The sequence below is a fragment of the Echeneis naucrates genome, chromosome 18 (genome assembly GCF_900963305.1).
Source record: "Echeneis naucrates chromosome 18, fEcheNa1.1, whole genome shotgun sequence".
Taxonomy (NCBI): domain Eukaryota; kingdom Metazoa; phylum Chordata; class Actinopteri; order Carangiformes; family Echeneidae; genus Echeneis; species Echeneis naucrates.
The window spans coordinates 9036668-9062690 of NC_042528.1; the positions used below are offsets into that span (position 1 = coordinate 9036668).

At 41.0% G+C, this 26023-nt stretch overlaps 1 protein-coding gene across 3 annotated transcripts in view; it reads right to left on the reverse strand.

The window, feature by feature from the left end:
- The window catches only part of slc8a4b (solute carrier family 8 member 4b), an 80351-nt gene that overhangs the window by 38819 nt on the left and 15509 nt on the right, over positions 1-26023 (reverse strand). For all 3 annotated transcript variants that reach the window (XM_029525862.1, XM_029525861.1, XM_029525860.1), the window contains exons 2-8: positions 4938-5197; positions 4056-4195; positions 3683-3835; positions 3362-3589; positions 2860-3276; positions 826-936; positions 586-738 (exon numbers count right to left, since the gene is read on the reverse strand). In XM_029525862.1, the coding sequence (XP_029381722.1) occupies positions 586-738; positions 826-936; positions 2860-3276; positions 3362-3589; positions 3683-3835; positions 4056-4195; positions 4938-5118 (1383 nt within the window). In that variant the 5' untranslated portion in view covers positions 5119-5197. The remainder of the gene's footprint in view (positions 1-585; positions 739-825; positions 937-2859; positions 3277-3361; positions 3590-3682; positions 3836-4055; positions 4196-4937; positions 5198-26023) is intronic.

The following is a 26023-nucleotide window of genomic DNA, read 5'->3' on the forward strand; positions in this document are numbered from 1 at the left end:
CATCACATCCACAGAGTGTATGTATCTAAAGAGGCCACTTGATTTAACAAGGCCAGCCTTGACTGAAGCCAAGCCATCTTGATACCTTCACTGACACTAAGTAGAAGAAGAAGAATATAAGACAGCCCCAGTGAATCCATGTAGTAGTAAGCAAATCAAACACCCCATAACTGCCAGTATCTGTGGGAAATTTCAAAGGAAATCTCTTATTCATATTATCAGGCTACCTTTAAACCCTAGAGCTTTTTGTTTGTTTATTTGTTTTTAGGTATAGCTCAAAGAAAAAGTGAAATCTAAAAAAGGGGAGAGTATTTTCTACTGTTTCTCCCAGTTTGCCCATGTTCTCCTCTCATGACACACTTCTATCTCTGCACAAGCATCCAACTGGCGCCTGCAGAAGAGGCAGTTTGAGTAAATCAGACCAAACCTAGGAAGAATGCCAAAGATATGAGTGAACTCAGTCCAGAGAAACGTTTGATTTGTTCTGTGTCTGCTTCTGTCTGACTAAATGTCTCTTCTCCCTCACACACAAACTTTTACAGAATTTGCCTAAACATTTTGATTCCTAATGCTCATTTCACTCACCTTGACAGTAACTCCAGGGTCTCCCCCGTGTCTGGCAACGGTCAGTTTGAGGGAGCCACAGTTTTCAAAGCACTGGTACAAAGATGGTTCAAACTCCATCCTGGTGGTGTGAGGGTCATCCTCCTGGGCCTGGGTCTCATGGCTGCTCACCACCTGGAAGCAAAGGCCAGTATCAGATGCATTGTGTTCTCTTGCTGTGAATTTCAGGTTAAACGGAGGAATACCGTACGTGTGTCTCACCTTGCGAGCCTGATCGGCAGCGTGCTTCTTCAGGATGTTGCCGGCTCCGATCATCATCCTGGTTGCTTGGATACGGTAGAAAGCTCTGCTCTTCTGCTGCTGCATCAGGACCTGATCAGAAAAACCAATCCATTAACAAAGTCATTTGCATATTCTATGAAAGACACCTGAAATTTAAACGTTGTGTGTTTCTCTGGTGTTTTGGGTTTAAGCTTTAAAAAACTTGAACTGTGTGGTTTTTTTTTCCCCACAGAGAGCACAAATACAGGCACTATCCATATAGAGAGCTGCACTTGGAAAAATCATTTGACTTTGCAGCCTTTCCCTATGATGATGTTCTTAATAACTACAGCCTTTGGATCTAATGAAACTTACCAATCGCTACTTAAAAATTTTAAACCAAAATGCATATGTGACCAGCAATTTAATATCGTTGTGATCCAACAAACTGAAAAATGAACAGATTGGCCACTCTAGTCATGGAGATTATTAGATTAAATGTGGTGTCAGAGCAGCGACTGCTGCAATTTATTTAAATTTAAAGGAAATGAGTCGGCACTGTTGTTATAATTCTCATGTACTCTGGCTCTCTTGAGATGGAAGGAGTCGGTAATTGTTATTTTGGTAAAAAACGTAATTTGTTTTTGCTGAACAAGTTTGCCTGACTTAATGTAATGAAAGTCCAATTCCCTGGACCACTGAGTGAAGAAAGTGAAGAGTGTTTAATGTTTAATTTTGTGATTCATGGTGACTGTGAGATCGTCAGTTTACCTGTTTGAGTTTAATCTTCAGGGCAGCTGTCATTTTTGTTTACAGCACACGGTTGCGGGAGTAACTGAAAGGGGTGGGAAGTCTGGATGCATCTTTTCAAACTTCTTTCCATCCCTTATTTATTTCGAAGCAACCAAGTAATGACTTGGAGAGGACGCAAGAGAGGGAAAGGAGGGAGCGCAGCACAACTTGGACAGCCTCTATGTTTCAGCATTAGAGGATAAAATGTGTGCAAAGGAAAAAACTGAGGAATCCTTTATGTGCCATCTTGATGATTTGTACTCATAAAACAACAATAAAATGTTTCCACATTTTAAGCAAATGTGGTAAATATAACAAGGTGTGTGTGCATGTATATTGGTATGCCATCTAGTAGTAGCTTGCTTCTTGTCACCAGGGATTACACATGATTAATCGAGTGGTCGATTAATCCGTGTTACAATGGAAACTAAACTACTGCCATGCATGACCAAAGGTTACATTTGGCACATTAATATGTTTTCTTCATTTAGAGGTTACTATAAATTTACAAATTGCAAATCTAATTTTCCCAAAAATACTTAACTCGAGTTTTTGAACTGCATCTCATAGTCATAAAATTGATAAAGCCTTAATTCAGAAAAAAGGCAGTGTTTTGACCTCGAGTTAAACATTTTTTTAAACCGTCAAGCTCACTGATTTAATGCCTAAGTAACTTACCGGGTATAAAATCATCTGGATGTCAGGGGGGTTGAATGTTATGGTGTTGTCAATCAAGTCAACTGCCACCGTCCTCTCTGCAGACTTGTGGTTTATTCAACACATAAGATTAAATGTGCGTGAGTGTCCTGGAAAACTATTTTCCTCCTTCATAGGTGTTTGGTCAGTGAGGTAGTCAGTCAGATTATATAGTTTTTTTTTTATTTGGAGTGTTTTAATAGTTGGCCCGTCATTCTTGCAACAGAAATAGCATATGAATAACAGGAATAGCTGTGAAGTTGCTGTGATGCAAAGATTTTGAAATGGTGTCTGCCCTGTCACCTTCAAGAACCTACCTGCTCTCACCTAAAACATCTTGTTAACAAATAAAGGTGTCACAGCATCATCTCCAACACAATGTCACATCCAGAGAAGTTGCTGTGAAAATGTAATATTGTGGTAGACATCGTTTCTTTCTGTTTCATGATAATGTTCTCGGAAAACTTCAGGAACAAAGATGTGGAGATAAAAACAAATATCAAATATCTAACCATTCCTTCAAACCTTTGGCTCCATTCTTCTAACCTGATAGTTCGCCATCTCGATCAGCTGCTCCATGTCTTTGTCTGGATGCCTCTGCTTCAGCTCCTTGAGTGTCCTTGCCATGTCCCTCCTGGCCTCATCCTCCTCATCCTTTGGTCCCCCCTCTTCCATCATTCCTCCATCCATGCCGCTGTGGCAGTTCAACGCCATCTGTCCGTCCAGCTCCAGCATGTCCATTTTGGTGAAGCCACCTGGGCCGAGTGCTCCTCCCCCTCCTCCACAATCCAGGCCACCTAAACCTCCATCAGCCCCTCCCTCTGTCTCGATGATGATGCCGCGGTTCTTATCAGCACGGTAACGCTTGCGGGCATACTTGTAGAAGAGGAGGCGGCGGTCAGCCACCCAGGCCTGGACCACACATAGGGGGAAGTAGAGGAAGGTCAGCACTGCTTCCCATACCTAGAGGAGACAAAAGACAGAGTTAACACCTATTTCTTTACTTCCTTCCCTTTCTTTACAGCTTAATTTTTTATTTTATCATTACCTCAACTTCTCCTGGCGTGAAGACACTCAGAATTAAGTAGAGCCAGATGTAGGCAAAGATACTCCATGCTGCTGTGACGAAAAACACCCGAAGGTGCTTGATTTTGCGTGTTTCTCCTTCAGGCACCACGTACACACACAGAGCGATGATGACGAACATGTTGAAGGCAGCACTGCCCACGATGGTGCTGGGACCCAGAGAACCAGCCTCAAAATTGTGACCACACACCTATGGGTGGGGAGAGAATCAAATTACTGTGTTCCCATTCCATTCAGTGTCGGTTAATCTAATGTGTAACCACCAGGCTCATATTGTACCAACCTCAATAACTGACAGCAGTATCTCTGGGGCGCTAGAACCCAAGGCCATTAAAGTCAGATTAGAAACAGTCTCATTCCAGATTCTGACCGTGGCTGTGGTGGTCTCACCATTCGGCTTCTTTATGGTGATCTCCTTCTCTTGGGAGGTTATAACCTGTAGAGAGAAAAAGGCAATTACAAAGCAGGAGAAAAAAAAAGTTATAAAAAGTAAAGGATGGGAACAGGAGAACCAAATATTGTACGTGTATATTATAAGTGATGACAACTGGCAATGATTAATATGAATAATATAAATAAATGAACCTACTATGATGGTCATGTAATATTTTGGAGAGTGAAGTGAAAGGAGTGCATGTCTTCATTGTGTTGCCTACCTCAATTGATGACATGAAGCGGTCCGCTATAATGCTCATACCCAGGAACATGTAGATGAGAGCTACGAAGTAAACAATGGCCCGTGCCACTTTGTCGCCCACAGAGGGGTTTTGAGGGTTCCACACAGGCAGAACCACTCCTGAAAATGAGAACACAGAGCGTTGCAGCAAAAGATCGCAATGTTTGTTTGCAACAATTTTCTGAAATAGCCTCACTAATCTTCCCGTCTCTGCGCTACTATAGTCTGTCACCGTGGGCATTTTGTGAAAAGCTCACAACCTGATTAAGGATTATAATAAGTGGGGGATTTCCCAAATGGTCCCATTTGTTACACTAAAACTTATTGAAATAGACCTGTACGCTGTAGTTCCAGGGCAGTAAATTGGCAAACGCAGCAGATAACTCACAAAGAGTACTTTTTAGGGAGGCCATAAAATATTGTCACCTTCATGTGCTGTGGCGTTCATGATATGGGTTTTATGAATATTCTGCTTACACTGGCATATTCTGCCAAATTTGCTGATAAATCTTTCCTGTCAGTGTCAGAGCCTCTTGGTCTAATATCAGGAGATACGATTTTGGAAATGAACCCCTTTATGAGTGTTGTTATTGCTACTTAGCCAACTTTAGCAACAACAGCTGTTTACTTACAAGAGAGAACAGCTATCCTCTGAGCTACTTCTACAGGCCAGCCTGGATGCCAAGTAAAGAAATTATACTATAGTGGGTTGTTTTCTGCTCCTAGAATCATCTTTCTTTTCATCTTGCATTGCTCATACACAGATAAGCCAAGGCTGCACTTTGTTAAAAAATTAAGCAGTCTACCTACAGTATGTAATCCTATTAATCCCGATTAAACTGCAGTATGCTCTCAGACACACCTTCCTGACAAACGTCTCCAGTAGCTGAGCAGTTCTTCTCAGACGAACTTGCGTGAACTGATCCATGACAGGACAAGAGCAGAAAGAAAGTAAAGGTAAAGAAAAGTAGGGAAGAGGAGAGGCGAGAAGGATGAAAGGATGTGAAAGAGGATGGAGTCCCAGACATGGCTGCTGCAGCCATTTCTGTTGATGCAGCTGGACCTTCAATGGACTCTACTGGGTTTTACTGGGTCAGCTCACTGTGGGGTTGAGTCCAAATCCTGGAGTTAGACAGATAGAGAGTGGAGACAGAAAGAAAGAAATTACTTAAAATTTCAAATGCACCACTTCGTGAATTTTCTCATCAGCTATTTCAGTTTTATTTTAATTACATTCATTACAACAGCACCCTTTGCTGCTATTTAATGAGCTCACATGCCTTCAAGTAAAGGTGAGGAAAACCTCGCTGGTTTCAGTGGTCTGTCTGCATATCCCTGGTGCTCTGATTAAACTAAACCCCATATTTCATTTTTAGCAGAACAGCAGAATGTGGTTGCAATTTGTTTAATTAGAGAATTCAAACAGATCAAATGAAATCTTGGGGTTAGTAATAAAAGTAATAGAAGCCATAATGAGTATTTACGTCACTGCAATCCTAAAGAACAACTAAAATGTCACAGTAAATGATGAAACACATGTCGTCAGCATCTGCAATAAAGATGAAATAATAAAGTCTGTAATAAAGCAGAGGTGGATTTAAGCAGTCATCTGCTCCTTAGAGTCAGATGAAAGAAATCATTCACTTTTTGTTTTTGGATCGGACTGCAGAGCAGTCGATAGGGGCCTTTTCTTAGCTGGATCACAGAGCAGGAAGTAGACACAAACTTCTCTGTTTGTGATGCGGACATTCAAATTTAAGCTTTAGTTAGATAGAAATCCTTTAGAGATCTGCACAGCATGAACTCATTTTGTGCCAGGTCTTCTGTCCCTTAAATGTGAGCAGACCTCTCTTGAAATCAGTTGTGATAACAGATAACAGGTGTGGGTTGATATGATTAAGGAAATGCATGGTTTTATTATTCAGAGGACGGTGCACCAAAGACAACTTGCGTCTCTCCCAACCAAAACATGACTTTGAATTCCAGAGGTGATACGTTTGCGCTGCAGTAAAAATATCTAAAGGTCTCCAGAAACGTCCCAAAACTCTTTAGCAGGACAAACAACCTCTCAGCTGTTCATCCGATTGCTCAGCAGATCCCACATATCCACATTTATCATTTCAAAATCCGGATTATTTCTTTAAAGTATCTTGTGTTCATTATACACTGAATAAAGTCCTATTCCACTAATCACATGCCTAAGTTTAGGTTTAGATTTAGGATATGGATATGATTTTTTTTATGTGAATAATGAGTGTAATGTGAGCGTGAATAATAGTTTCCCCTAACTTTACTGAGTGATGCAACATTTTGCAGTTGATCATTTTGGTTTTACATGCATCTTATTTACTCTTGCTTACTCTGCCCTCAAACAGCCGAAAAATGTAATTAGTGTAGGTTTATGTTTCGTACATGCAGCTAGGTTTGCCAATCCTACAGAAGAGTGATCAAACTCTATTAACTGGGGAACATTCACTCTTCTGGACAGTATAGAGATTCTGTTTTGCTGAAACTGCACCATTAAAAGTGGGAGTGAAACTATTTTTTTTCCATGATCCCCCCAGTCCGTAGAGTACATAATGGGCTTGAATCAAGAGTTCCATGTGTGAATCTTTACACACTGCTCATTACAGATCACTGTGTGTGTGTGCACAGCCAGCTGGAGATGCTGGGATAGATTTCATGCAGTGATATAAATTTGAACTGAAAACAAGCCATAATCGCAGTGAAATGTTTCCGCAATAAGGAAGCAAAGAGACTTTTCACGCAATATGTTGTGAACGAAAATGGACACGAAACAGGAAGTTAAACAGTTTGACCTGGCAGCGTCAGGTCAAATCAGTGAACACAAAGGAACAAAAACACGCGCACATAACTTTACACACATGAACTCAGACAAGCACATATGTACTGTACCCACACAAGCAAAAACCGCATCAACCTGGTGGTTCAGAAGTTGCCGACCTTGTAAAGTCTTTACCACGCACACTTCCCAATGCAGTCACACTCACACATCAACACTACACACTCAGGGTTAGTCAGCCTTGGACGAAAAATTGCTGACCCTTTCTTCCTATACACACAATCACATACACACACACACACTGATACACAACTTCTGCAGTTAGTCATCTATCGTGACATTAGCGAGGAGTTGCTGACCCTGTCTGCATCTATCTTCCAGGGTCTTGCTGCTCTGACAACAACCTGTCACTTCAATACTCGACTCGCTTCTCTCCTCCACCATCCAGCCCACCGCTGCCTCCCTCTGCTCCGTCAGTCGCTGTGTTCTCTCCTTGTTCTTATTTTCCCTCTTTTTCCACGGTCAGAAATAACACACGCCTCTGTGTAAGAAAAGACATTTCTTTTAATGGTAATGAGGTGGAGAATGAACCTTTTAAGATCAAAATAGCAAACCTTTCTTTTTCATCTCTGATTTTCTCTTGTTGGAAAAGATCATTTAGAACTTAATCAATAATATTCATTATAACTGCGGTGATCTCAACTCAGCAAAATTGACAGTGCTGAAATTTCTCAAGACTGAGTCCTCAGGCTTTTCCTCTTGCTTCATGTTTTCCATCTCTACTTCCCTCTCAGCTTTTGTAAGCCTCCTTCACTTCCTGGTCATCCTCTTATTCTCACTCGTCTTCTACGTACATGTCCTGTTGTCCTCTGTCTCACTCTCCACCTACACATATGCTCACCACTTCACATCTCCAACACCTCTCCATATCCCCTGCTTGCTTTCTCTTTTCACACCTCTCAGCCCAGCCTCATCACTCTGTGTCATTCTCATCTGCAAACAAATCTGTGGCTGTTGTACCGCACAATATGTGTATGTGTTGGCACAAATTGAGACCGTCACGGCAAAAGAAAATCATGGTTTGGTCCTGAAAAGGAAATTTTCTATCTTTGTAAAGCTGAACTTTGATAGTGAAGCGACAAAATTGGGAGACTTGTTAGAAATACCCAAACAGCAACACAAAACCTAAATGCAGAAAAATTGTACATTGCTTTCCTATTAACTCTTTTCAAACCAGCAACTCAGAGTGTGTTCAAAACCTGAAATAACTTTGTGTTTCCTTATTTCCTCAGGGTTTTCCCTTCTAAGACATGAATCACTGTGACAGATCATACACACGCGCCCACAGACACACACACTCAGCATCAAACAGCTCAACTTTTCTCTAAGAGTGATGCTTCAGCACATTTGGATGTATATGCTGACATGTATGTAGATGTGTGCATGTGAACAAACATACACACATTGAAAATGTGCTGCATTAAAATTTTTGCTCTGTTTAGATGTTGAGTGGTGTTATTGTGTGCGCGTGCATCAGGTAATTGCGTGAAGCATGTCTAACATCTTAATGCTGACCGACATCGGTATAAAATGAGAGGTTTTTTTTAATTTCAGGATGGGAAAATGTTTTAGAATAAAAGTCAGTAAAAGAAACCCCTGCTAATTCAGTTTAAAGTCCCTGTTATGCAACAGCCCTTCGATGCATTTACATTCCGTAACTACCTCTCTTTGTATAAGTGGAGTCTGGCATGCAGGGATTTCGAGGGAAATATTGCAGCTCGTAATCCAGTGTTACTGTCTGCAATTCCGTCTCTGTGATAGCCTCACCGTTTACATAACCTATTTGTCACAAGGGATGTCACTGGCATTCATTAAAAATGTGTCTGCAGAGCAATTTCGGTCAGTAGATCAGTAGAAATTATACTTAATCATACTGGCTCTTACATGAGCAACCAGAAATGTCACCAAACCGGGAGTGAAATCTTAGGAATTACAGCTTTGAAGCTCAGAGACATGAATCAATGAGAATCTAAGCAACACAAAAAAAAAAGAACACCAAAAGTGACCTTGCCAAGGAAGTAGCAGGTGAATAAACCAGATTAACAATGTTTACCCGAAAAGTGAATTTGGAAAAATGTTAAGTGCAGCATGTGCCAGAGGGGGTAAGCAGAAGAGATGAAGGCAGACAACATACAATGCGCACACGCACACACAGCCCATTCAGTGAAAGCAGCAAGAACATTGATCGTGGTTGTTGATTCATATTACATCAACAGTGCTTTGCTGCTCTGCCTCATTTGGCACCATGAATCACCACACACACACACACACACACACACACACACACACAGAGCGCTAATGTTGTCTCAGGGTTAAATGGCATTTGATTCATCACATCTTTACAGGCTCATCTAGCATTCCTTCTTTTATTCCTCTCTTCTTATGATCTTTTCTTCCATTCTGCCAACAACTGGATTTCACAACTAACAGAGCTAAAATAGAACCTTAAAAACCTGAACAAAGAGTGAAGTGCAATCATATCACTCATACCAGTGTTTCATAACATATCACCCTTGATTCCTCCAACACCTCGAGGAGAGTGTGAGCTGAGCAGTTTTTTTTTTTTTTTTTTCCCCTTCTATCTAAAGACATTCTATATACTGGAACGACAACACTGTGGTGGATTTATATACTCTCTGTGGTGTGCTTTATCATTCCATTCTTGCAAATTCAATCCAGAGTTATGTTCTTTTTTTGTAGCACTTAAATGCCGCACAATAAAAAAAAAAAAATGCAGACAAAGGAAAAGGAATAAAAATCTGTTTCTCCTGCATAGATTCATGGTTTAATTTCATAATGGACATTAAGATGGAGAAGTTGTGTGTGTATATGTGCATGCATGACTGATCTTTGGCTGCATCCATGGTAGCTCCTTGAGCAGTGGTGGGTAGGGAGGGGTGAGGCAATGAGGCACTGAGGCAAACTGAGGAGGGAGCAGTTATTGTGGGAGGGGGAGCAGAGCAGTGTTGGTTGCCTGTGGTACAGAGAGCTCAAAGAGCACGGTTACTTGGTTAGGACAAGATTAGAAGAGAGATGAGGGAAGGGGAATGATGCGATAAACTGAGAGAGGGGACAGGGGAAAGGTGGAGAGAATAAGAAATGAAAGGTTGAGATAAGACCTTGGAAAGGCAGGAAGAAGATGTAAAGAGATAAAGAAGTAGGTGGAGGAAGAGAGGCAGCGCGAGGATATGTGGCTCTGGGATTACAGCTATCGAGCAGCTGAAGAGCTGATGAGATGCATAATTAGGCAGATTTAAAGGCGATAGTGAGCGCGCCCCACTGGACTGTGGATACAGCTGTCCAAGCATGTTGTGGAATGCTGCACATACTCTGGAGCACAGTGCAGATTGAACGCAATGGTTAAGGCAACCTAGTGGAACGAACAGAGAAACATGAGGGATGCTGGCGGGCAGTTGCCTCCAAGGAGAGTTAACAGTGGTTCAAGTGTCACAGACCAGCTTTGTTATTTGGTTTATGATGCATAATAGTGTATGTGTATTCCTTTTATCCAATGGGTTCGGGTTTCTGAGAGATTTAACGATGTCAGTGAATGCAACCTATTGCCATACAATATGCTGATTAGTTCCTTATCTGCCTTTAAATTCAAGAGACTGTTGCAAAACTAGCCTTGTGGTAGATGAAGTCTTCTACGGCTTATCTGTTTCCAGGTCACAGTGGCTGCTAGAGTCAATCCAAGCTTTCACTGGGATGCGGGCAGGGTACACTATGGACAGGTCGCCAGTCCATCGCAGAGATGAACAACCATTCACACTCAGATCTACGGGCAATATTCAGTGTCACCAGTTAACCTAAACATGCATGTCTTTGGTAGGTGGGAGGAAACTACGGTACCTGGAGAAAACCCACGCAGGCACAGAGAGGCCATGCAAACCCAGGCCTGGGAATCAGTCCTGCAACCTTCTTGTTGTGAGGCAACAGCGCTAACCACTCTACAACCGTGTTGCCTGGATTGGGGGGGAAAAAAAAAAAAAAAGTACCAAATTTGCTTCATCCTCTCTATTAGTGGGAACGAGAAAGCACAGCTGCAGGTTGTCAGTAGTGTGTGTGGGTGTGAGTGGTCAGCACCCTGGTGGTCACTCATCGTCTCTGCCTACAGGACTGTGCTCAACATTGATCTGCCACTGGGCTCATCCATCACTTTCAAGAGACATACACCCACACACACACGCAGATCACAAAGCCATGCATATAACTCCACTTTCCACTTGTATGTGCACAAACATGGGTATAACCGTGCTTCTTTGACAGAACCTATAGTTCAGCTAGGGTCAGTACTATATGCATGCTGTAATATATGTTCGGCGGGGGCGTGTGCACACAAACAACATTGCATGTAATGTGTAGACATCAGCCTGAGTCATATGATGTGCTGAAAGTCGGATCAAGCCTCCAGCCAAGGTCACGAAGGTTAAGACTAAGAGTAGAGAGAGCTTGTGTGTAATCCCACAGCTTTCGGTCACTACTTCACTCCATCACCCTCATTCATTATCTGCTTCCTCTTTTATCCCTGACAAAAATCTTTGCTTCATTGAAAAACACCTGCTTTTTGGGCTTATGGCTGTGCAGTGAAATGAGGAGCTTACTATAGAATAATGTAAGAAACAGCAGAAGTTGAAAGAAGTTTGTGACTACAGATGTCTTCTTTCTTCCTGCTCCCAGAAGAATCGAGATTCTTCATTTGCAGCACACAAAATCACAGGAGATTACCAAGTCAGTCCAGGTTATTATTCCTGTACCTCTAGTAATAAAACTTACCTGTTCCTCACCATTTACCCTTTGTATCTATTTCTTTGGGTTTGAATGTTTGGGTGTTTTTATCCTCGAGGAGGGGATCTAAGCTTCCACTACTGTTTTTATGTCACACAAAATATATAAACTACCATACTATGCGTCTGGCTCTCATGGGTTCTTCCCTTGTCTCTGGCTTCTCATCATCCACATGTGAAAGTTTGTGTGGGCAGCCCAGTCAGAAGAGGTTTAAAGGGCTTTAATGGGCTGTGACATTAATACTGGAGAAGATAATCCATGATATCAGGACTGTGTGAATGTGCGTGTGAACATGTTTGGGCATGTATACTGTATGAAGATGTGTATGTGTGAAATCTGGGTTTTGTCTATCAGAAACCTGAGGCCTAAAAAATGTCTTATTATTCACATGATTTCAGTCCTTAAAATCAGAAAATACGGTTCCTTTAATATTTTTGTGGGAAACATGATTTCATTGTTTGAACTAGACCTTAAGTTTTCACTGCTTTGGTTGCAAACGCAGGTGCCTGTTACATGGATCCATGGGAGCTCAATCAATGAGGGCTAAATATTAGTATCCACATGGAAAATACACTGTTCAGGGAAGTAACTGGGAGAACAGGGCATGGTGAGAAGATGATAAATGTAGGGTTGTATCATTTTCTTAGTCCATCTGCTTTAGAAAGGTGCACTTTGGTTTTTTACCTTTATATATAGATTCACGTTTCAAGGTTCCTGGTAATGAACTAAACTATGGCTGGGAGTGACAAATTACACTCGTAACTCGAATAGTTAGAGTGGCATTCATTATGTTCTCTACACATGCAAGCTAGATGAAGTTGCCATTTATCTCAGTGAAGCGTTAAAACCTTATACAAGGCTGATAAATAGCTGATGTATGAGATGGGGCATATTCCCTGCTGCTTTAAAATAAACACAACCAAAGAATCAAACCAAAGAAAAGCTGACCAACGCAAAGCAAATGAGGGGTACGCGTGCGTGTGTGTGTGTGTGTGTGTGTGTGTGTGTGTGTGTGCGTGCCTGCGCCAAAGTCATTGAGGTTAAGAGTTTATCATTAGAAACATGCTCCTCATCCCTGAGGCTTGTTTTTTCTGCTTTCGGTTCATTTTCCCCTTCCTCTCCCCTTGCTCTTCTTCTATTCCCTCCCATCTACTCTCTATTTCACAATCTATTTTTTCCCATCCCTCAACCAATCTTTTGCTTCCCTTCCTCCTTCATTGGATTCATCTTCTTGTTCTGTTTCCCACCCCTTTCTCAACACCATTCACTGCATCTCATTCTAACCTATGCTCGCTTCTTCAGTCCTCTGTTCCTCCTCCATCCCTCCATCCCTCCGTCTCGCTTGTATAACAAATAACAGCAATCTTAATAAAAAGGCTAAAGAAAAATCCCCTTGTCACTGAAATCTCAGAGGAAAGAGAAAGAGAGAAAGGGGAGGTCATTTACTTGTTGTCTAAGGGAGGAAGAGGATGGAGGGAAGAAAGGAGGAAGAGAGAAAGAGAGGAAAAGAGGGAGATAATGTGGACATAGGAACAATAATTGGAAGTTGCATTAATCCCTCCTGATCTCTCTCTATTATTCCTGCGTGTTGAAGTGGGTGCACACACACAGTCTACCTGTCAATTCACACACACTTCAATTCTTCACTCACCAACATGCAATTTTCTGGTTTTACTACACAATCACTCTCTCCTTTAAAGACACACTCTTATCTGTATCTTTTTACACAATTTCAGCATCACAGACCCCCTTCAGGCTTTACAATGATAATAAGTTTGGCATCGCATTAGTCACCATGGCAACAACATACAGCTAATCATGTTCTGTAAGCCAGCCATTTTCTACACTCTCAGCGATTCTCATTGTCACTCAGTTTCTATACACACACACACCTTCTTTCTCTGGTTCTCCATCAGCTCACTCTGTGATCTGTGGGTTACTGCTGACCACAAAGAGCGACAAAGTGATGCAAAACCTTGAAATCACCACAAATAGATATAAGACAACCACAAGGGGATACAAAATGACAACAAAAGGATCCACAGTCATAAATACAACAAAAGCAACCAAAAATGTTAAATAACTAAAGGATCATTATAATCACGCTGCTTTATTCTCTTCTAATTAATTAATAATAATATATAATAATTTATTTAGATTAATCTTTATTCATTACATTTATTTAATTATTATTATTTTATTTATTCAATTTAATGAGTGAATTAGAATAGACAGATTAAAAAAAATAGACAATAAAAAAACTACACACTGAGACAACTGTCTCATCAACCCTCTGCAAGTTCAGTGCACTGCACAGTAGTTTAAAAAGAGCTCACTCCTGACATCAAAGTTTTGTCCAGTAACAGTTCGGGAGAGTCAGACCTGATGCACAAAAGGATGCAAACAACACACAGCCACCAGTTTATCCATTTGTGCTGTGCTACAGTGTGTTGGAGCAACAGAAAGTAGTTAGGAAGGACAACTCATTCCGAAAAAGAGCCAGTCAAAACTATTGATTATAAGTTGCTGCAGGTGGATGTGCAGGATGCTCATCAGCAACAAAGAAGGGACTCACTGGCTATAATAGTGTAGGTAAGCTGGAGGGTATTTTGCACTTAAAGGAAAGAGTCACTGCAAAACAACCAAGACTTGTTGTCTTGTAATGGGAGGTCTACCAAAGAAAATGCTATGCTGTGGCCTTTACAATCATCGACTCACAATGCAGTTCTGCACCTACAGGAAATATTGGAGCAATGTCTTGATTGGGTGTTTGAGGGAAATTCTTTGGGAAGAAAACTGTTCATCCCTCCAGAAGATTTCAGGGATTTCAATGCCCAGAAGCGCTGAATCTGCCGTGCCAGCATGTGGTTGTCCAACACTTTGCTGAGACACCTCTGGTCGGCCCGTCTACTCTGAGAGAGGGGAACAACCATCCAGCGCGCCTCCATGCTGTTGTGGTGGTTCCACAGTGATTAATGGGATAGGAAAGCTATTATCATTATCGTTATGGGTATGAAATGAGAGGGTGATGCGCACACAGTGCGTGTGTGTGTGTGTCTGGATGCATGTCAGCCAGATGGGAAAAAACAGAGAGTAATGCTAGCTGATTATTCAGAGGGACAACATTAACTATATTAATTAGATAAGAGGGTTTTCCTCATAAATTTGACTGTTAAGTGGAGATATCCGTAAAATACTAAAGCAGACATCACTGCACACACAGGATTTCCTAAAATAAACAGCATTGAATATAACAGGAGAATAAAGGGATCTAATTTGGGTTCTGTGATGTGCTTACAACTACACACAGCTCATAAGTGTTTCATGGTGTGCACATCATGCAGCTGGTGACTGAAAACAGCTTTTAAAATTTACTTAAAAGCCTAATAAGACATTAATATACATTTTTTTTAATATTGCATGGGAGCTAGAGTTGCTAAGAAATAAAATGAGAAATTCTGTGGTGTATTTGCAATGATATTACAGTGTGAAATAAGAGTTTAACACTACAAACATGCTGCTAACAAAGCCATAATAATGTTGAAGTAATATTGAAAGTACAAAGGAAATATGTCATATTTGCCTACATTATATAAGACATCACACATTCATTGTTTGATAATTTATTATAATAATACATTTCTTTTGTGTTCCTACTAACATTACTAACATAATGGGGGGACATATTGGAGGAAATTCTAGCAACCTTAAACATACAAATCTGGGGGACAAGGCTAGTTTAGGAAAAATTGTGGTATAAACCCTGTTCTTATTGTGTAGTTAAAAAGTGACAGTGGGATTACAGCAGTACATCATTACAGCCCAGATAACTTAGAGTATTGTTTTCTTCAACTACAAAATATAAAACTATAAATACTATAGCCGGCCCTATGATGAACTGGCGACTTGTGCATCACCCTTGCCCAGTGTGAGCAGACATCAGCGCCAGCACTCCCCACAACCCAGAAGCAGATAAACATGAGGTGAATGAATGAATGAATGAATGAATTACTAGAACTCAGAGCACCAGTAGAATCTAGTATTTTTTTTTAATAGTGGCTGATTCAACCAACAAATTTTGTGAAATTAGTGTCAATCACAGGCTGTGTAAAAATCCAAGATGTCCAATCAAAGAAGGTTTTCAAAATTCAGACAAGCAGTTGAGATTAGCGTCGTTCAATCAAAGTTTAAAATGCCCTGTGGCTGCACCTTTTATCTAAGTGATGGTATACATGCCTTTCTTGTTGCATTTTCAATGTCTTTTTCTCATCCATGAATATTTTGTTAGTTATTATTCAAAACTTTGTACTATTCATATACCTTCCAAGATCCAATGCATGCATCTGTGCTCACAATCTGCCCAAACCGGCTATAAAAAACCAGAGAAAATGTTGCTGCTGTAATTATAAGAGGGAGTGTAGAGTATATGTGGGAGTGTGAGAGGGTGGGTGGGCATATGTACTGTTTGATATCAGGAAGGAGAGGAAGCTGTAATATTTCACAGTTGCACAACAACACAAAGGCTAGAGGAACACAATGCGAGGTAGCAGGAATGAGCCTTTACTATTTATTATGAGGAACAAGATAGCGAGAGGGAGAATAACTGCTGTTGTTGGGCTGAAGAGCTGTCGGTTTGCTGGAGCTTTGACAGGCAAACACACACAAACCACTACATATCATCTTCACTTGCACAAGCATATAGATAGAAGCATCATGCAAATAACTGTCAGCTGCAAATGAACATGCATAACTTCCACTGTTAGTGTTGAAATGAAGAGGACAGTGAAACAATGGAATTGTAATTGTGGCACAGGCTTAGCCACAGATGAGCGATGTGAGCAGACTGCGAGGGCAGGAGGCGAGGGACAGAGATCGAGAGAGGGACAGGAAGGCGTCGAGAGACAAAGACAGATTTAGATTAGGTGGGGAAAATTTTCGGGCTTGGCACTGAATCAATTCACAGCATTGCCAGCAGTGGAGCCAGACAGGCCTGGCAATCAGCAGCTGAATGGACCTCCTTTAATTCAAGGTCACAGGTCTACACATACATACACACAAATGAGAGGAGACAGCAGTGGGAGAGATCAGTGGCACAGCAGTATTTATAGGGATTTCAACCTGCTGTCTCATTGCTGCTCGCTCTCACTCTGTCCAAATTCACCTTTGGATGCTCATTTCCCTACTAATGTCACCAAGTTGACGTTTGCAGTGAAGTATGGTCACAGTTTGGGGGGGTATAATCTGCACTCTATCTTCATTGACTTCTAGGTAGCTCAGTGGAAGGATTAGGCTGTTATTTGTGTGAGCATTGATCAAGGGAGAGTGCAAGACAAATAAAACCCCTATGGCCAAATACTAGAGACTCCAAGAGGATATTTCCAAGCCGTTTAAGTGTCAGTATCTGAATGTCATTTCACGTTTGTATGACATTTCTTCACAAATCTGTAGGTTTTGATTACATACATTAGATGATAATAATAATAATTAAAATAGAATACACCGGTAAAAGGACTGGATGCCATATTGTAATATGTTTTGCTTTCTTTTGTTTGATGCCGAGTTCACTCGAATTATGAACTGTAAGAAGCTAATATCATGGAGATTTTTCTTTAATGTAAATTTAATGTGAATCACTGAAACGGTTTCCTTTCCTGCTATTTACAATGTAGAAAAGAAATTAACCATGAACCATGAGAACGGAACACTATGATATGTCACAGGGAGGGAATAAACTAAGTTAAAAGTAGGGTTCATTCATACGATATTAATTGTAGATACTGCAGATACAAATATAAGTCAGCCAGAATTACTATGCTCTGATAAGCGCAATAAAGATTTCATTCTTTCATCTTCTACTGCTTATCCATTTCGGGGTCGCGGGGGATGCTGGAGCCCAGGTCACATTGGGTGGTCGGGGGGGATATCCTGTCCGGGTCACCAGTCCATCACAGGGCCAACATACACAGACAGATGAACAACCACTCACACTCGCACTCAGACCTACGGCCAATTTAGAGTCATCAATTAACCTAAAAACATGCATGTCTTTGGACAGTGGGAGGAAACCGGAGTACCTGAGGGAAACCCACTAAGGCACGGGGAAAGCATGCAAACTCCCTGGCCTGGGATTCAAACCCACAACATTCTTTCTGTTAGGCAGCAACACTAACAAGTATGCTGCCCTGCTGCCCATAACATTGTATCCAAACAGTTAAAACAAATCATGGTATTATTTAGTCATAAGCTTTTACACATTTATATGGCATATGAAGTGTAAATCTTAGAGCAAGAGATGAGGTATTCCGTGTGACAACTGTTATTAGATGAACTGACAACTTTCCTCTCTGTGATGTGCTTAAGCCTGAACCAGCTGCCTGTTGCATCACCAGATAAATAGCAAGAGCCTCCATGTTGTGACACCTCACACACACAAAATGTATCCTTATGCTTCCCATGTGAGAAATTTCTCATAAGGCATAACATCATCAGACATAAGCCCATAATGCTCATGAAACATCTCACCCCTTGGTATTCTTTTATTACAGGGCAGAAGTTGGCATTACAATCAGCTATTTTCTATCTGGTTGGTGCAAAATCTCTTGGGGCTGCAGCTATTGCTGCAATGTAACTCAAATTAATTTGTGCAAAGGCGAAGAGGTGTGGTCTGAGTACAAGCTGATTATTCTGACCTCCTGTGTGAGAGTCTGTGTTTCTTCGACTAGAACAAGGTAATCAGAGTTTGACTACTTAACAATAAATTCTGTTAATTAACAGAAGCCACAATCGATAGAGAATGAGACTGTGAGAGTAGAGAAGAGGAGATTAGACAACAACAGTTTAAATTTATGACATGACTACCAAAAAGGGGATGGAGGGTGCATCAGATGCAGCAGTCAGCAGAGGAAATGAGGGAGTGTAATAAAAAATAAGTCCGGAGCAGGAGATATATAGCCAGACTAATATGGATGGCGTGGATTTCCATTTTAACCTTGAGGTGGAATAAAAATCCTACATGCACACAAGCACAGGAACACACAGAGTCTTCAGGCATATATAAAGCTCTGGTAAGATGCTAGATCCTGCACGAAAGGAATCCTTAAACCCAAAAATCATCTGTAGAGTGAAATATACATCATGCAATGCCACATATAATCCACATGTTCTGTTGTTACTGTCTGGAATTTTGGAGATTAAAAAAATAGAGAAACAGATCCATGCAAATATTTTGCTGAGGGATCAATTTCAGCACCAGCCATGCAAGGCTGTTTAACCATAGTTTTGATGGTGGCAACATTAGCTTGGACTAGATTAGTAGGGGGAGGAGAGACCACAAGAGAGTAAAGTAAATCAGGTGGAAAGGAAAAGATAATCAGCCCAATTTAGAATCTGAAATAAAGACTATCTCTGCAAGTGGTCATTGAAGTCTTTCTAATTGTGCTGCATGAACATGTTCCTGACTCTGTCACAGGCATCAGAGATGGTCCAAAGATTTTCATTGTGCTGTGAGGTGACAGCAGCAATAATCATATAATCCAAAAGGTGTCAATTTAAGCATCTTTTGAGTTCACTGTTGTGTTTGCTGACTCCAAGTCGTTTAGCTCCCATTTACCATTCTCTAAACCCCCATGGTACACCACCTATCCAGCAACAAACCACAAAAACAGATTTAGTCACTAGCTGTTGAACTCAGTTAACAGCAAAAGCCCAAGAATGTTTCCCTGGAGCAAGAGGTGTTAGATTCTGAAAAGAAAATTGTTCAGACGCTTCTCTTCCCGAAAGTGGGCATTTATAACTCAACTGTATTGTCTTTATGGCAAAACCTGAACACAATTCATCCATCCGATTATTCATGAACTGAAAAGATTTCTCTATTACATCATTTACCCAGAACTGAGAATGTGAGCAAAATTGCCTTTTCAAAACCATCACCTTTCTTCTCTATGTCCTCTTATGTCTTGCAGTGAACTTTCATGGGAAAAATCTTTTCCATTTCTTCTGATAAATATAATCAGTGGTAATGTCTCAAAAGACTCCAGAAGAAGAAAAGGAGAAATTACAGTTAAGTCTATATTTTTTTTTTTTTACAAATGACCCCATCCAAAATACACATTACTGTTTCCTTTGTGAGACAAGGCTGTAAATGCTCAGTCAGAGACACAGTAACATCATTGCAGGTCCAGTTGTTGGGACTTTTGTGTTGGACACTTGACGGTGCAAAGACTAATTGTCCATTATGTTGGTGGGAGCGTTTGATCCCACCTCGTTCATGTAACGATAATGGCTTCTTGCAGTTATCTGTTAATTACTACTGCTGCCTGAGCGTATGCGTGTACGTGTGTGTTCGTTCATTATGCTGAGCACGCTCACTGAGTGTGTGCATCCATGGGTGAAACTACCCCTCTGCTGCAGAGAGACAAAGAGAGAGAGAGACTTACAGATAAAATGAGTGTTGGAAAGTTAAGGCAGAGACTCTTACAAATAGGTGTGGACGGCCCTGAAGTCACCCTGGCCATCTGATTGATCTGTCATACAAATTAGCATACACGCAAACCGCAAACCGAGTGCGACTGTGGCAGGGTGATGTCAGAGCACTCAATTTCAGTGGTCGGCACTTGACACCACCATCTGGCTTGGCTGCAGGGGACCACACATCCTGACAGACACACACAAACACACACAACAAAAATACACGCCTCCACGTCCACAAAAAACTCAGGATCACGCAGGTTTGATCTTGAGTTGGGGAAGCACTCAAAGTCACAATCCATACAACAGGGTAGATACTTTACAGTAATTACAATATCTCACAAAGGCACCATGCGACTACTAATATGCACATATATTTGTATGGATGAATTATTTATTTATAGTCACATTTGGAAAAAAAAAAATTCCACCCTCAGATCAATTAAGATGCAGATGCCCTCCTCTCTCACAGCTCTCTAACAAATCTCCTCAGTGTCACTTTGCCGTTGCCCCACAGTAAAATCTATGAGTCTCTGGAGCTTCCAATGGAGTCCTGCGTTCAATTACAAGCAATGAAATATTAAATGCAGACATTTGAGAGAACATGAACACCCATGTGGTGACTGTGACATTCCTCATTTTGCAGTGTCTCCACACTATACTTCCCATGGTCACTTGTCAATCCTTCAGTGCGGAAACTCTCTCTCTTCTTTCGGCATTGTGAAATTAATTTGCTAATGTTAACTAGACACTCCCTTCCAATAAAAATCATTTTGCAGCTGTTGTAAAAGAATATTTAATGTACAGCATGATGTGTGTTTAATCCATCTAACAGGGTGATGCACGTTGATTTTACATACGTGCTCAGCGATGATTGCTGACAGGTAGAGACATAAAACCTGCGTCTGTGGTAGTTGTGACACAGTAGCTACCTTTACACCTAGTCATAAAGTGGAAGCCAGCTGCTATCATAGCTGGTTATATATTGTCACTGGCAGTAAAACTACACAAAGTAGATAGTGGAATGCAAACAAATTAAGTATTAAGGCCACGGAAGACATTTTGCTTGCTCGGTCTCAGCAGAAAGTTACCCCCCTGTCTCCACTGTTTGAGTGAGGATTACTCAGGAACCAGTTGTTGTGTCTCACTGTCAGCCAAATGTTTGTTACACCTCTCAGTGTTGTACTATCGTGATCTGACCAACCCTTGGGCATCAACATAAACTATGTCCTGGGACTGAGCAGTGTACTTTGTGCTCATCCTGCATAGTGTCGTGTGTGTTTGTACAAAACAGCAAAGCACATAGATTATTTATATCAGTGTATTAAAGGGGCTACTTGTAAGTTTTCCCTGTGACGTGCTTTCTTCTCAGGAGCAGGTGGTGCTTCAGACGAGCTTTGTCTTTATTAAAGAGGAGCTTATGTTATGTTGTGTGAGCAGCACTATGTCTTCTGGCAGACTGTAGACCAGAGTAAGCCACAATCACAAAGTGATGAAACAGGGTGATGGCGGCCAGAGCCCATTTGTTAGCAGGCCCACATCAGCAGAAGAAAATAAATCCTTGACGCATAGAACAGTAAAATCTGATGCTTAACTGTTAACCTTTAGTAGTGGATAGACGGTGAAACCCAAGAACTGAAGGCCACAAGGTCTTCATTGGCGACGCCAGCTCGGTGTCACCCCCCACTCTATCTTCCCCATTTCTTTTCACTCTTCAAGCTTTCCTATCTAATTCAGCCAGAAGCCAGGCCCCCAAAGAAAAACAAAATCCAAAAATGAATAGATGCTTATGTTGGCTATGTAGCAATAGTAAAACATTACTTGCTCTTTGCCTACACCACCAATTAGTACTGCATTCTGTTCTGTTCGCCAAATATATGGATATATCATTTATTATTATATCGGTGAGGTCAGGGCAGCAAAAGGGACATCTTCATAAAAATGTCTGCTGTTATTACTTTAACCTTCCAGAGGAGAAGGTTGATTAAGCACAGCTGCTTTTGTTCACTTAGCTTTACCCTCACTGTTTTGCATTGTCGGCCTTGGTTAGGACTTTAGTGTCTTGTTCAAGGGCAGGATGATAGCAGCTGCTAAAGGAAGACAAAATGTGTGTGTGTGTGCCTTTGTGTGTATGCATGTGCGTCTATCAGCCCTTCCTAGGATTCAAACTGACAATCTTGCGGCCACAGCCTCACCTTATTAACCACTAGGCCCCACTTCTCCCGGCTAGAATGGCTTTTGTTCAATCATATTGCTGTTCCAGGACTAAATGTTGCATAGGATGTAATATACAAGCTACTTGAGATTCACCTCCATCATTTTCCAATTTTAGACTCAACACTGAAGACAGGTGTCTACTGGTGCAGTGGATTACAGATACGGAGCAGACTAATGCGCATGCATGTGTGTGTAAAGGCAGTAAGTGGCCAGTTGACACGATGTTATAATGCCTAGTAGAAGACATACCTATCTCGCATATAAGCATGTTTATAATGCGGCATGTAAAATCTGCTCTTTTTGTAGAATGTGCTCTCAGTCAAAGTTGAGAGATTGATGCTTCAGCCCCTGATGTTGACCTTTCTCAAGTGTCATTAGATGACACAGCATGTCTCCGGCTCTCATATGGCGCTGATGAGCAGAGCGGAGCAAGGTCAAAGCACAATGAACGCTAGGAGTCAAAATATGTACTTGGTCCTGACGACACGCACAATGACGTAAGGAAATACGTGTGTATGTTTATGTCCATCACATAGATCTTTAAAACGGCTATCCATTTTTCTCTTACTGAATGGAATTTCCATTTATCTCGACACCTGTACGTTTTTCCTTCGTTTTCTCTCTCAGTAGCTGTCACGCTTGTCTTCCTGATGCCAGTTTTATCTCTCCCGCGTTTCTCCACCATTTCTCATGACTTTCATTTTCATGTCACTTGTTTACTCTCTCTCTCTGATATTTTGATGCATATTACCATTCTATGCTTCTTTAATCTCAATTTTTCAAATTTGCTGTTGTTTGTTCTCTCGCCCCATAATAACTTTACACAGGATGACAGATGTGAAGAGGTCGGTCAGACTGTATTCCTCCCTTTATCACTCCTTTCCTATTTTTCCCACATCTTTCTCCTGCTGTCATCAGTTCACATCCACCCTTCCCTCCCTGACCCACCTCATTCATTTCCACCTACCATTCATTGATTGTTTTTCGTCACTTCCCTTTATGACAATTGGACTCCTCCATGGCATTTCATTTTTCTTCTTCAACTGCCCATTTTTGTATATTTCTTCCCACACATCACACCTCCTCATCCCTTTGTCTCCTGCTTTCAAGCTCTATTCATTTCTATAAACTCCAATAAAACGGCACCATCTGCACACATCAGCATCTTTGGAACATACATACAAATTAGATGGTTGGTAAGTCGTGATCTGCAAAACCAATTATGTCAACACTGGAATTAGCCCCCATGTTTAATGATTTGGGACCAAGAAAGTGACTCTTAATAAAATATATTGCGTGAAGAATTTAACTTTATGGCTGGGAAGTAGATCATAACTGAAACATTTGATTCCCAGCCAGGGGATCATTGTTGCATATCAAAACTCTGTTTCTAAATGATCACATCAGGACAGAAAGAACATGCTGAAGAAAGGACTAAAAAAGAAACCAAAGAAAGAAGCGTAACAACAGCAACTAATCAAAAGAAGCTAAATTATTCTGACCCAATCATACCAGAAGGATTTGAATCTAACTCACTTCACCCCCTTTGGGAATGCATTCCAGTAACCTTCTTGTGTATTTATTATTGATCCTGTCAGCAAATGCAATCATTCAGATATTGATCTGAGCCTTGATCCATATGCATATGAATGCAATTTGAAAACCACCAAATATTCAACATCAGCAAGAAAATAAAGGGTTATTTCTTTAAAACTGTGTAAATAACTTTTGACCTGCAGGTTCTGAGCTCACCATCTTTACTTCTGTCTCCTTTTTCCGCCCTGCATCTTCAGCCCCTTTACTCTTTTCGTTTAATTCAACTCATGAAATCCTTTAAATTATACATGAATAATATCTAAAACCATGCAAATTCTGCTTCAGAGTTTAACATTTAGGAAGTTTCTCACTCTCCGCATCTCATTCAGGTTATCTCAGTGTCTGTGCAGCATACACACACAAAATAAATGGTGTGTGCAGATCTATGGCAATGCAGTGGTCTGCGACGAACCAAGGGAATTCCAAAGGTCAAACAGAAAGAGTTTGCTTTCAAAACGGGCGCATGCAGCACACACATACAAACACAAACGTACACAAACACTACAAACCGTCCTTACACATGCAGTGTAAGGATTGCCAATGCAAACACACAGTTAATGCGGCACAGGGACTGAAACAAAAACAAATAGTTCTTTTTTTTTTTATGACACTAAAACATTGCGGAAACCTAAAATACAAGACTACATACACAACACAAACACACACATCTACACACAGTCACACCTCACAGTGAGCTGCAGTCTTGTCTAAAGAGCACAGCATTGAGTCGAGGGTGACTGAGTGACTCACTGTTGCAGTTGACTGCCCATTTGGCTGTCTGCATTGTAAACAGACTGAGAGTCAATAACCTATGTGCACTCACAGACAAACACGCACAAACAGACTGGCTGCACACCAGGTATTTATAAAAGGTATTGAAGAGACAATCTCAAAGATTTCACTCAATGAACAATATGAAACAAATTTATATTGTGATTATTTTGACAGCTCTTGCTCACACTTGGCCATATTGCAGTTTTGAGAATTAATTTAGGAGCCGGAAACTCAGCCCTGCTAGATTTGTTAAAAACAGCCTTGCTGATAACAGTTAAAGGAGTTACTTCAATGGCTGCGAAGTTGAAGGTGTTTCACCTATGGCTTCTGTTGCTGCTCCTTCTTGTTCCATACCCACCTGAAATAAAATACCTTGCTTTGTTATTGCCTAATCACCTGCAACTCGTTTTATAAGCCAAATGCTTTTACTTTTCAACTGCAGAAATTGACTTAGCTTTTGTTTTTGTTTTTTTTGTTTTTTTTTGTTTTTTGAGAGAAGTCTCCACATCCACCCAGGTCCATATACTGCAAATACATACATGTTGCAGTACTATCAAGAGTGTGCAGATTTAATGTTGAAATTGTAATTTTTGCTAATAAACATGCATAAATGCATTTAATGTGAGCAGTATGCTGTTGTACTAAATGCTTCCTGGTTTTATCTGCATACTTGGTGTACAGACATGTGTGCTGTCATGTTCTATTCTTACCCTTCATGAGAAAGCTGAATGGCAGAAAGCTGCCATGAATCCAGAGGAAGACTCTAATTCTGTATCGAGAGCATTAGCAAGCCAAACTAGCATTAACAGATTATTTTTTTTTTAGCACAAGGTTGTCAATCATCATATCATCATATGTATTTTTGGAATGGAAAGTGCGAACAGTGCATTGTGTTAGCATGCTTTGCTAATGCCCAGTGAAGTGGTGCTTCACAAACCCTTGACAAACCCAACAGCAGGTTATAAGCAGGCTCTGTCTGGGGTCAGCCAAACTCGACACCAATCCACCCCATGATAACTTAAGAGGAAAGGGGAAGGGCAGTGTTTCTTTACTGAAGTTAGTGGCTTCTTATATAACTCCAAATCCGTTAATACCATAGCCACAGGACTCCCAGGACTCAAGAGGGGTGTTACATGTGAAGGGAGAGTGCAAATGTAGTAGTGGCAATATAGTAACAGCAAGTGGAGCTGTTAGATATTTCCTCTAAGCCCTTTTCTCTTTCCAGTGGCACCATTCAGCACCTC